This window comes from Narcine bancroftii, chromosome 3, assembly GCF_036971445.1.
Source record: "Narcine bancroftii isolate sNarBan1 chromosome 3, sNarBan1.hap1, whole genome shotgun sequence".
Lineage (NCBI taxonomy): Eukaryota > Metazoa > Chordata > Chondrichthyes > Torpediniformes > Narcinidae > Narcine > Narcine bancroftii.
Genome location: NC_091471.1, coordinates 155,117,515 through 155,129,861, shown reverse-complemented (window position 1 = coordinate 155,129,861; position 12,347 = coordinate 155,117,515). Strand labels below are relative to the sequence as shown.

The 12,347-nt window shown below is 39.6% G+C and overlaps 1 protein-coding gene across 1 annotated transcript in view; it reads left to right on the top strand.

Annotated features, from left to right (window-relative positions):
- The window catches only part of shroom3 (shroom family member 3), a 264,226-nt gene extending 256,225 nt beyond the window's left edge, over positions 1-8,001 (top strand). Inside the window, exons 8-10 of the mRNA XM_069925478.1 lie at positions 2,244-2,400; positions 3,764-4,036; positions 5,976-8,001. Coding sequence (XP_069781579.1) covers positions 2,244-2,400; positions 3,764-4,036; positions 5,976-6,281 — 736 coding nt within the window. The 3' untranslated portion in view covers positions 6,282-8,001. The remainder of the gene's footprint in view (positions 1-2,243; positions 2,401-3,763; positions 4,037-5,975) is intronic.
- The last annotated feature ends 4,346 nt before the right edge of the window (positions 8,002-12,347 follow it).

The window sequence follows — 12,347 nt, the reverse complement described above, 5'->3', positions numbered from 1 at the left end:
GCCGACCGGTCCGGAATGATCCGACCTGGCTAGGGACACAACCCTTTAAGGCCCAGACAGGAGGCGTGGCTTAGCTCTCAGCCAATCGCTGCAAGCATAGTCTAGATACTGTAACTATATACACTATATACATTGGTGATAGATCTGTACTATCACAATGTTAAGCCATTATTATTGCTGAAAAATCTCCAGCTCTGAGAAGTTAATTTTGTGTGTGAAGTCTCTTCCTACATTGTGGCAAATTTTATAGATTTTACAACACTAAACGCTATTTGAATTTAAAGTAATATTTGGGCTTGAGCTCTTCTATACCATTAACCATCTAATGCATCCTTTCATAAAATTGTCTTGGATGCCTTCTTTAGAAACTCGAGTTTTGTGTAACGCAGACCCCAACACTGTTGATTAATTTCATGGCTGTTCTCTGTATTGCCTCTGCTGAGTCTTTCTCTAGTTTCATGGAGATCAGGAGTGAACAATTAGATCATTATGAGATATACTCATAACATCCTCCATTTAATTACATCTTGTTGTATTGTCCAATCAACAAATGTTTTGTGGATCTTTTAAAAACATGTACAACTGTGCTCAGCAATACACTGTTCTGGATTATTTTGCTTTAGTTGGTAAAGGAGGCAACTATACTGCTGGTTTTTGAACGTGCAAATTGTACTCATTGTAAGAATCTCTTCTTGAGATTCACACCCCTGCATTTCTGCCCTGTTGCTTGCTTTTTCATTCTCCAATATCTGTCGGAGTTTTGGGGCCAATGCAATTCAAGCCAGCAGGCCAATCTCAATGAGTGAGATTGAGTGGCAATTGCATTAAGGAGCCAACAAGTACAGATGAGGAAGAACTAGCTGCTGGGAAAGAGAAAGTATGTTGCTGCATGATGTCCTGTCACCAGAACAAAGCATAGCTTGCTTACCCTCTGACAACAATATCAATTACATAAATTATAATTAAAATTAGTAGAATTGGTACTTTGATTTGTGAATAACATATCTAATAAGCCATCAATATAAACCAGTATAAAAGTGTAGTAAAAACACAAAATAATGGAGAAACTTAGCAGGTCAAACAGTGTCCTTTATGTAGCAAAGGCAAAGAGGCATAACTGATGTTTTGGGCTTGTGTCCTTCATCAAAGTATGAGAAAATGCCAGCAAGCATCCGAATTAAGAGTATAAAAGTGTAGATTAATAGACGTTGGATCAATAATAAGATACTGGTCCATAGAGAACTGAGAGCATTGGGTTCCCAGTGTGTGTGATTTAGTTGACCATGATGCCTTCAGCTTAGAGAGAAAATCATTCAAGGATTCTTGCTCTTATCACCTCCTGTGTTAACTGCTGATAAGTGATCTTGTGTGACAGAATCGTATTTGGACAATAAACTCAAGAGAAAAGCAACAATAACCCCATCTCCAGTTAAAAAGAAAGTCTGCAGATTTTGGGATTGAGTGAAAACTCAACAGGTCACACAGCATTGAAAGGAAGTAAAAGGTAACCAACGTTTTGGGCCTGGGACTAATGAAGGGACCTGAAACGTTGGCTACTCCCTTTACTTCCTAAGAACGCTGCTTGACCTGCTGCATTTGGTCCACCACATTTGTGGATATAACTATTTGCACAGATCCATACCATGTAGAACTAAGTAAACCCACAGAACAGTAGGTGGACATTGGGACCGTCACATCCCACAGAACAGTAGGTGGACATTGGGACCGTCACGTCCCTCAGAACAGTAGGTGGACATTGGGACCGTCACGTCCCACAGAACAGTAGGTGGACATTGGGACCGTCACGTCCCACAAAACAGTAGGTGGACATTGGGACCGTCACGTCCCATAGAACAGTAGTGGACATTGGGACCGTCACGTCCCACAGAACAGTAGGTGAACATTGAGACCGTCACGTCCCACAGAACAGTAGATGGACACTGAGACCGTCACGTCCCACAGAACAGTAGGTGGACATCGGGACCGTCATATCCGTGCTGACTCTTTGTACCAAATAATGTTGCCAGATGACAGAAAACCTAAAATTGGGAACAAGCTGGTCCCCTTAGTCAAAGGGCAGGAGACCAGGAGGTGAGAATTATGTAGGGAAATAAATGTACTTACAAAACATGTTTTATTTTGTTGAAAACGTTTTTTAAATTGTTCCTAATTAAGCTGTTAGCTTTGCTTTATTCCTTTGAAACCCTTTGTGTCCATATGTAACAGCTAAATTTCCTTCTTAGGAAGGAGGAGAAAGAGCCAGGAGTGGCCTCAGCGCATTGTCCCACTTACTACAGCACGTCGGCCCTCAAAGCTGAGCTGATGAATAAAATAAGAGACATGCAGGGAAATGATGCTGTGGATGAGGAGGACGAAGTGCTGGACATCAACGAGAAAAAGGTGCTGGGATCTCAGGGCAGCGTCAGGAAAGCAAAGCCATCTCAGTGGCCCAGGAGCTGAATACATCAGCTCACTCAACTGCTCGAGTCTGCCCTTATACATGGAATCATTATAGCACAAAAGGAGGTCTTTGGGCCCATCCAGTCCATGTTAATTCTTTGTAGGAAACTAAAGTGACTTCCTCTCTTATCTCCCCACAGGCCTACATTTCCTGTCAAACTCTCAAAGATTGATCTTTTCTCCTTTTGAAAGCCATAACTGAACCTGCTTCTACCACTCTGTTGGGCCAGGCTATTCAGATGACGCCTGCCCTTTGTGTGAGGGGGGGGGGGTTGGTTGGGGAAAAGTCTTCTCTGTATTTTGGTAATCCCTTTAAGTCTGTGTCCCTTGCCCTTGTGACCCCACCCCAGGTTGGAACAATTTGGTTCTATTTACCCTTTCTAAATTTGTCATGATCTAAACCTGAGATCTGCCGTTAAATATCCTGTAGGAAGCCCCCTTGCAGGAAGAATGTAATGGCTCCTTCATTTATAATTTTTGAAAGAATACATTTTCCAGTACTTTTATATTTTACTTTGTAACTTCTGGCAAATTGCAGTGCGATTATAAAATACCTTTCCTGAGTTGAATTTGGACATTTTCCTTGGTGTGCTGTATGTTATAAAGATTGCATAATGATTGACATAGCGTTATATGCTCAAACCATGACCAAGTTGTCATGCTCTTCAATTATCATTGTCTATTATCAACCACTTGCCATAGTTCTCAGTAGAACTACTGAACTTGTTCTGACACCATTTATGCCCCTTTATACTACAAAAGTACGCTGAAGTGATTTATACTGGCTACTGCAGAGGCTGTTCCAGGCTTCACCATCCTCACTATTGCTTCTAGGATCTGAACCAAGATCTAGCTTCTGTCTTTCTAATTCACCTAAATATTGAAAAATATGTGTTCTAGCCAAACCCTTCCACAAGATGTGCAGAACCTCCTACAGAGACATTTTGCTTGGCTCAACCAATTGTTTGCATTCAGGAACAAAGCAAAATATCTCTTCAAGAGAGTCTCTGTACCTCCGCAAAAAAAAATCAGATCTCATTCAGTTGGCAACTCTGCTGCTGAAATAAATCTTGTTTGTGACAGGATTGTCATGTAAAATGTCTATATTTGTGTACTGGGGCTCTAGTCAACAGAAAGCCTGACTAGTTAAACAAGAAAATCTACAGATGCTGTGATTGAGTGCAGTGCACGAACATGCTGGAGAAAGTTTTAGCAAAGGGTTTGAGTAAAAATGGCCACAAATGGATTTGGAAGGAAAATTGTGGTTTAATTAAATTAATTCACTTTTCTTTTTGCTTCATAGACTGAACTAATTGAAAGCATAACATGCAAAATTCAAACTCTACGTGAAGCCAAGGAGAGTCTAACAACTGACATTAAACTGAATGGCGCTCTGGGTGAGGAAGTGGAGATCATGATTAAAGGTTTATGCAAGGCCAATGAATTTGAAAAGTACAAGATGTTCATTGGCGACTTGGATAAAGTAGTAAACTTGCTCCTTTCCCTCTCTGGTCGTTTGGCACGAGTGGAGAATGTCCTGAAGACTCTGGATGAAAATGCAAACACCGAGGAGCGTGTACGTAAGCTGGTTTAACTCGGGATTGGTCAAATTATCACCACCGAAAATCCACGGAAAGAATTTTAGTTCCTGTGATTCAGGAACTGCCAATCATTGGAAAACTAACTGAATTGTTTATTGTCACATGTACTATGTCACATGAAACCAGGAAGGTCCACCTTTTCCACAGTATAACAGGTAGTGCAAGAATTAAAAAAAACAAAAGGTGCAGGGTTCAGGATATAGTGTTTAAAAAAAGGAAAGTGCAATTCAACAGTGCAAAGCACCTAATGAGAGGTCTGGTCATGGCAGGAAAGGAACTGTCCTTGAATACAATGGTGTGTGTTTTTAAACTTGCATATTTTCTGCCTGATCTTTGGGGGGGCGGGAGGTGGAGAAAGAGTAGGACCAGTGTGGAGTGTGTTCTTTAACATGTTGGCGCTTTCCTGAGGCAGCATGGTGAAGTTGGAGTCTGTGGAGGGGAGTTTGATTTTCATGATGGACTGATTAAAATGTAAAATATATCTGTCTCAGGGTTTAAAGGTTTTAACCTGTGGGCTGTGGTAACATATACCATGATATTGACCAGAAGTACTAAATTTAGAAATAGTTGGTAAGGGAGTATCAGCGAAAAATCATTAATCATGGAATAACATTAATCATGAGAGTTTGGACCTTATTAAACCATTAATACAGAACATAATGATACCAGGCACCTTCTTTCTTTAAGCCTTTTCAGGGAAAGGGTTGAATTGTTTAGGATTTTGTTCTCTGGTGCATCAGAGAATGAGGGAGATTTTAATATAAAATTATGACTGGTATAGATAGGGTTAATGCTAACAGACTATTTCCATTGAGGCTGGATGGGATAAGAACTGGATGGGTTGAGGGTGAAAGGTTTAAAGGGAACATTCAGGAGAACTTCTTCAATCAAAGGCTGGTGAGATTGTGGAACAAGCTGCCAGTGAAGAGGTGGATCCAGGTTTGATTTTTGACATTTAAGAGAAGATTGGATAATTACACGGATGGGAGGATTGGTTGGGCTCTGGTCCAGTGGCAGGTCAATGGAATGAGGCAGAATAAATAGTTTGGCAGGGATGAGATGGGATGAAGAGCCTGTTTCTGTGCTATAATGTTCTATTTTTTTTTACTCCAGATTCTAGTATCTGCAGTCTCTTGTGTCTCTATAAATATCAGTAGCTTTGAAAGCCAGTTTTTGGAAGGAAGATATGGTGGGAAGAGTGAGACATGAAGAACATTAGATTCCTAAAGTACATAGAACAGCACAGTAGCTTGTCTTCCACCATGGCAATATGCATAGAGTGCAGGTAGTCTCAACCCAAATAATTTAGAGGCTTGCTTTTTCCTATGTTGTCAACCATTGACAGATTGAAAGTGTATAGCTGTTGGTTAACCATGGTATTGGCACAGTCCCTGATGTCCCTTTGTGGCCACTGCACTATGACAAGGGCCATGTTGACAAACTAATGAAGGTCAAAACTGTGTCCAGAGATTTCAACCACTGGAAGCAAAAACAAGTGGAGAAAATTGGACAAGTGGAAGCACTTTAGAAAAAAATTCTCGTTTTAATTGATAAAGTGAATGGTCACAGCCTTTTTTACCAATGGATAGATGATTGTAGAACTGGAGGACGTAGGTTTAGGTGAGAGATTTAAGATTGATCTGGGTGGCAGTCTTTTCACTCAGAGGGTTGTCTGGATCTAGAACGAGGTGACAAAGGAAGCTATAAAAGTGGATAAAATTACAACATTCAAAAGGTGTTTGAACAAATATATGGACAGGAAAGTGTGTAGAAGGATATATCCCAAATGTAGTGAAATGGGATTCACCCAGAATGCCATGTTGGTCGGCATGGATAAGATGGGCCAAAGAGAAATTCCTTAATTTGAGTCTTTAGTATCTTGGTATTGAAACTACATTGTGTCTTGTTTTTCAGAATCTGTTGAATGAAAAGCGGAGACTTCTGGCCAGTCAACATGAAGACGCAAAGGAACTGAAGGAGAATCTGGATCGTAGATCACGGGTGGTCCTAGATATCCTGGAGAACTACTTGACAGCAGAGCAACTCGAAGACTACCAGCACTTTGTGAAGATGAAGGCAGCCCTGCTGATGGAGCAGCGGGAGCTAGATGACAAGATCAAGCTGGGGGAGGAGCAGCTCAAATGTTTGTTGGAAAGCCTACCTGCTGACTTTGTATCACAAAGGACGGCTCCCTCACCCTCCAGCCTGACACCTCACTGAAAACATTTACCTCGTCCCTTTAAAAAGAAAATAAGGGATTTATTTTTCAGGTTTCAATAGTGAACACTCAATTAACATGGATTATAGAAGAAAGCATATTTAAAATGCTATATCATCGTCCATATTTGTAAACAAACAATGGCTAATACAGTTGTGGGAAGGTAACTAAATGCAAGTCTGCAACAGCACTAAACTTGAAAATTCCCATGGAGAGTGAGAGAAAGCTTTTGAAAAGTGATATTTGAAATTCTTTTGTAAAAGGATCCTGTGAAGGAAGACAGCAGAGCAAAATGTTTCTGCATAAAAGATATTTTAAAAGCAATAAGAAAACATTTTGTAGCCTTGCCAATAACATCAGAGAATTACTACTATTTATAATTAAATTCTGTACATACACTAACCTTTCATGGTTCTGCTCTGTTGTGTAGAGGAAAAGTCTAATTTTGTAAGAAAATAACTTTTTGAGAGAAGTACAATCTATAAATCACGAAAAGTGATTGTAATCCAATGCGTTGTTGCTTTTCTATGAACAATGAAGGACTTGAGAGCACCTGAAACAGAGAGAGATGGAGTTGAACAATCGTTTCTGAACTGTACACTGAAAATTGACCAGTTCTTTTGAAGTAACTTTGATCGATGACACGTTTTAACTTCTTTTAACTTGAGCCAAATTGCCAGTAACTTTCACTTTTCAAAACAATTGATGTTGGTAACTAAAGAAATTGATACATATGTATTTTTGTCCTTGATTTTGATATTTAGAAATGACCCCCAGTAGCTGGGTAATCACCCTTCTGTACAGCTGGTAGTATTATGGATCTCTGAAGTCCATTCTGCATGCGTCACCATGGCAGTGAGGCATGAATCCTTCAGTCCCCCCATTATTTATACCACGGTTGGATTGTATTGAAAATACAATTTTAGACGACTGTGGTCTGTGGAAAATGTAGAACACTTATTTGTTTCTGATGTGCCGTCCATGAATGAAGGAAAGTCAAAACCGGTACCCTTGGAAACCGAAGCTCACCTGTTTTCAGAGAGTTCCTGTCTCTTTCTGTGTAATGTGACGTTAATTGTAATGTTGGAAAAGCAGTTTACAGTGCAGATGTGCACAGCTCTGCCCACAGAGCCCTATTTATATGTGGGTGTGCTAAACACATTGGATCAGTTGGGTAAAACCTAAAGGTTCTTCAACACTATCTTTTGTTCCTTTTAAAATATTCTAATTTGTCAATATTCTCAGTTGTATGTACACCAATGTACCAAATACTAATTTTCTGAAGAGCAGGCCCCGAGATGGAAGATATGTTAGGAGTCTTCATTTCTCAGCTGCTGTCAGATCCAGGTCTCTTACTTGTTTTGAGCTTTGTTGCTGCATCTGACGATATGTTTTTATTTGTAATGAATAATTGCTCATGCTCTATTGTAATGCCAACATTTTTTTATTCAGAAGACGATGACTTTTCAGAGTTCAATCGCTATGGTCACAGCTGTCCTTACTCAATTTGTTTTCCATGGCTATTCGAGCCATTGTCCATAGGGTGAAGTGAAACACATTGCATGGCTTCTCACAAATCAACCAATAGTACATTATGTGAAATATATGAATTGCCATACTTCTCAGTCAAATGTGTTCTCAAGATTTGTTCTCGAACAGAAATCATGACGTTGAAGCTTGCAAACCACTTACTGCTGCAGACAATAAAAATGATGAGTGTCAGCTCTGCTCTGTGTGTTTTATTTCCTGCACTGATATTGTGGTCTCTCATCACAAACACCATCACAGAACACAATACGTTTACCGGGATACTTTGGCTGATTTGAAGCTAGTTATCTTTATTGGGCAATGAAACCATGTTCAAGATAGTAAATGTTAAATATTTAAATTTTAGACATGTAGCACGATAACAGGCCCTTTCAGTCCCGGGAGCCAGTGCTGCCCAATTAATACCCAATTAACCTAAAACCCCTGGTACGTTTTGAATGGTGGGAAGAAACCAGAAGAAACATGGGGAGAACATACAAATTCCTTATAGCAGCACTGGATTTGATCGCCGGTTGCTAGCACTGTAAGACCATTGCGCTAACAGTGCTACCTGTATTATAAATAATAATGAATCTTGGGTGGCACCATGAATAGTTTCATGGATTTTATCCATAACAACTGAAGCACCCAATTTTCCAGCAATTTCACATGCCTTGTGTGTGTAAAATCCCAGTAGTTTGCCAACATTTTCCTACCTGCACTCTTTTGGTGAATGTAGACAATGGTCCAGAACAGTTTCTCAATTCATTTGAAAGATAAGGAGCTGTGATGTACTTAGGTAGGTTTTCATGAACTTTCCTTTAATTGATTACTTAAATATTCTGCATTAATTTTTCAATTTTTTGATTTTAATTTTTAATGAGTTTATTGAATAATTTCTGAATGTTTTCCATTCCGAAATAGTCAAAGAGGTTGGCAACCTGCTAAGACAGGTATAACTGAGCGATCGCCCCCCCCTCCCCCCCACAGGTTTCATCCAAGCATTGTTCTGACCCCTACCATCCATTCCCATGCAACAGGATCTGTAAGTGGAAGATTCTGCCATGCTGTAAACTTCATTGTTTTTCTTGTCCTGCAATTGTCCAACAAGCTGGCTTCAGGAATCGACACAGGTAAATGTGATACTTTCTAGTTGGTCAGCAGCAAGGATCAGTGGCATAAGGTGTTTCCGCTGGATGTGACCGGAAAATGGTTAAAGTAGCCCATTTATTGCAAATCAGCAAATACTTTTTAAAAAGTGATTAGTTGACTTGAATTTCAGTCATTTTAAACATTCAGAAATTATTAAGGCAGGGAATCTGGTGATAAGTGGGGATGGTGGGCAGACAAGAACAGTAGGAGGAGGGGACTCGGTGGGAAGAATCTATTTTGATAAATTTATTTTCCACTGCTGTCCTGACAAATGCATGCAACATTCACAATGCACAAAAAAACCATGTAAGCATAGTAGTCCTGTCAAACCCTCTGGGGACTGGTGTCCCATGGACACATGATATCTATGACTTAATAGCTGCCTGTGCAAATCAAAGAATTAAGCATTAAAAACTATCACAGTCAAAGTGTGTCTCTTCATTCGACAGTGACTAATGTTAAAGCCTATTGTATGTTGCTCTTTGATATAGAATGAAAAATTATATCTGAGGCAAATACAATAGCATCTGATGATCCACAGGGATGGACAAATCAATAAAATCTGGAATTGGAAGTTGTAATTTATAATAATAACATGAAAGTACTAAGTTCTTATTTGAACCCACGTTTTTTTAAGAAAATTCTCTCATTCTTACTGTTGTGGTTTTTATGTGATGCCAGGCCCATAGAAAAGTAGCAACTTTTAGATGACCAAGCAATCCACTCAGTTCCAGGGAAAATAGCAATGGCAAATAAACACTGCCACGTCTTTTCACAGATATCCCATAAGTGAACTAAATGTAAATGAGGTCTGTTAACATGGAAGAAGGGTGAACTCTTGATTTCTAGGTCAATAACATAAAGTGTCTAAGAGTGTTTAAATATTTAGAACCAAGGCTTCAATAAATGTAATTCAATATATTTCAAATATTGCATTAGGTTCTCTTTATAGGAAAACTTAATTCTTGAAATTAATATAGCTTTTGTTGAGCTTTCAGATGACCTTTTATTTTCATTAAACAGAGATGAATAGGTATGGTCTTACAGTTGGAAATCGTGAAATGTTATAGTGGCAACATCTATAATTAGATTTTTAAGGAATTGCAACAAAAATTTCATGAAGCTGCATAGGACTGAAAGCTGGAGGTTATTTAGGCCAATGAAAACAGGTACTGAACTCATGTATTGGTTCTGGTTTTGGACAAAATGTAATGATAATCACAATTGAAACATGTCTGGGATTGCTGCAGCAGATATCTTAGTTTAGTACCTGAGTGCTTTTGGAAGGCGATTGTGGAGCAGTAGTAAAAGCTTCTACCCACATACTTCTGTTGAAGGCACGTTGGCTCTTACACAATTGAATACCTCAGGGCAGAGAAAAAGTATACAGATTCTCAGATGTAGCAGTTAAGATTCTGGTGAAGGAAATTTAGAAGAGTGCACTTTCTTGTGTCTGTAGGAGGTGAGGAGAGTGCTTTATCTTCCAGCCTCTCTCCTGCAGTTCTGCCTGGTTAACTGGCTAATTGTTCCAGACCAGGATTGGATGGTTGGGAGAAACTGTAGCAAGGTACCCATAAAAGGCATCATTTCCCCTGGTGAATTCATACAAGGTGTTTAATAGGGTAGGGGCACCTTTGTTAGATGATGTCCTCAGAAACCTCCTGGAACAGTTGAATAGCATGGAAACAGCCAACCAAGTTGGCATTTGTCACCACCCACAACCGCGCACCAACTCTGTGCCAACCAAGAATCATCCATCTCCACTAATCCTTTATTTTCCCCGAGTTTTTACCATTCACCTGCACACAGGATCCTTTACAGGGCTATTTAGCCTACTAATCTGCATATCATTGGGATAATGGGAAGAACCCAGAGGAAACGCATGCAGTCCCAGGGCAAATGTACAAACTCCACACAGACAGCACTGGGGGTCAGCATTGGTCAGCAATGGAGCTGTGAGGCAGCTGCATTCCTAGCCTCGCCACTAGTATAATCGATCAGCTGCCTGTGAACTCTTGACAAATCTATAAAAATGGATACATTGCGCCCCCTCTCTCCTCTCTTATCCAGAATAAGCATGCTTGGGTGACCTGCTGCTCACGATTGAGAGTCTTGGATAATGGGTCGAAATTTAAATGTAGGTTAAAACATTTCTATTTCCCTACTGGAAGCCCTTAAATAATTATTGAAAAAAATCAATAATATTTGGAAAGGTTATTTCTCAAATATCAATAAATTTCCCAACCAGTTCCACAGAAAAATGCACCGATAAGGTGCACTTTATCTTGGCTGATTTTCTTTACAAAATCTAAATCAATTACAATATCTGGAAACAACACTATTTTGTGAAGAGAAATGCATTTTGGACACAGGAATGAATGTTAGAACCTAAGACAGCAGCTCAGATGAAGAGGGTGAAAAAGAAATACAGGATAATTGTTTTAATTAGAGCAGGGAAGAGAAACTACATAAAACTTTTGTAAGGTCTCTTGAACCTCTCCTACAACCTTAATCATAAATTACTCTGACACCACAGAACGACCTGTCTGCATTATTTCTCGTACTAACTGAAACTAAATATTTATTATTCATCTCTCTTTACTTTTATTATCTTTCTTCACCAGGGTAACACTGTATACCAGTGGTTCCCAAATTTTTTTGGTCTGCCATCCCCTTGATGTCCAGGCCATGTGCTGAGCACCCCCTCCCCACCCCCCCACCATACAACAATTGTGACGCTGAGCGGGGAGGGCGGGGGCTAATGACGCCAGTACAACATGGTGGCAACCGAGACCAGCTCTTGTGAGAAGGCCTTGTCGCTGTTTATTTTGCTCACTACTGTCACCCTGAGTCTAGCCAGAAAATTACTGCACTAGCTTCTTCATTAAACTTTGCAGTAAAATGAATAATAATAAAACAGAAGGTGTGGAACACCCCTTTTTCCTCAGTACTCACAAGAGGGCGCCAGCACCCAATTTGGGAATCACTAATGCATACTATTGAGTTATGCATTAGTACCTGTTTGGCTGCAGCAAGTTATATATATTATATATCAGAGCAGTGTGCACATTTCTGGTTACCATATTATAGAGAGCACATGATTGCATTGGAGCATGTGCAGAGATTGACCAGGATGTTGCCTGGGATAGAATGTGTCAATTATGAGCAAAGACTGGAGAGGCCGCATTAATTTCACTTGGAGCAAAGGAGGCTGAAAGGTGCTTGACAGATGTAAACAAAATTCAAATTCAAGTTTATTCTCATCTGACTATAAAACATTATTCTTCCAAACTACAGTGTGCACACATTTTCAGGCACAATATACAGCACATAACTATCAAATATACACATGAAGATATAATGTAAAATAAATATATATAAATATTTTG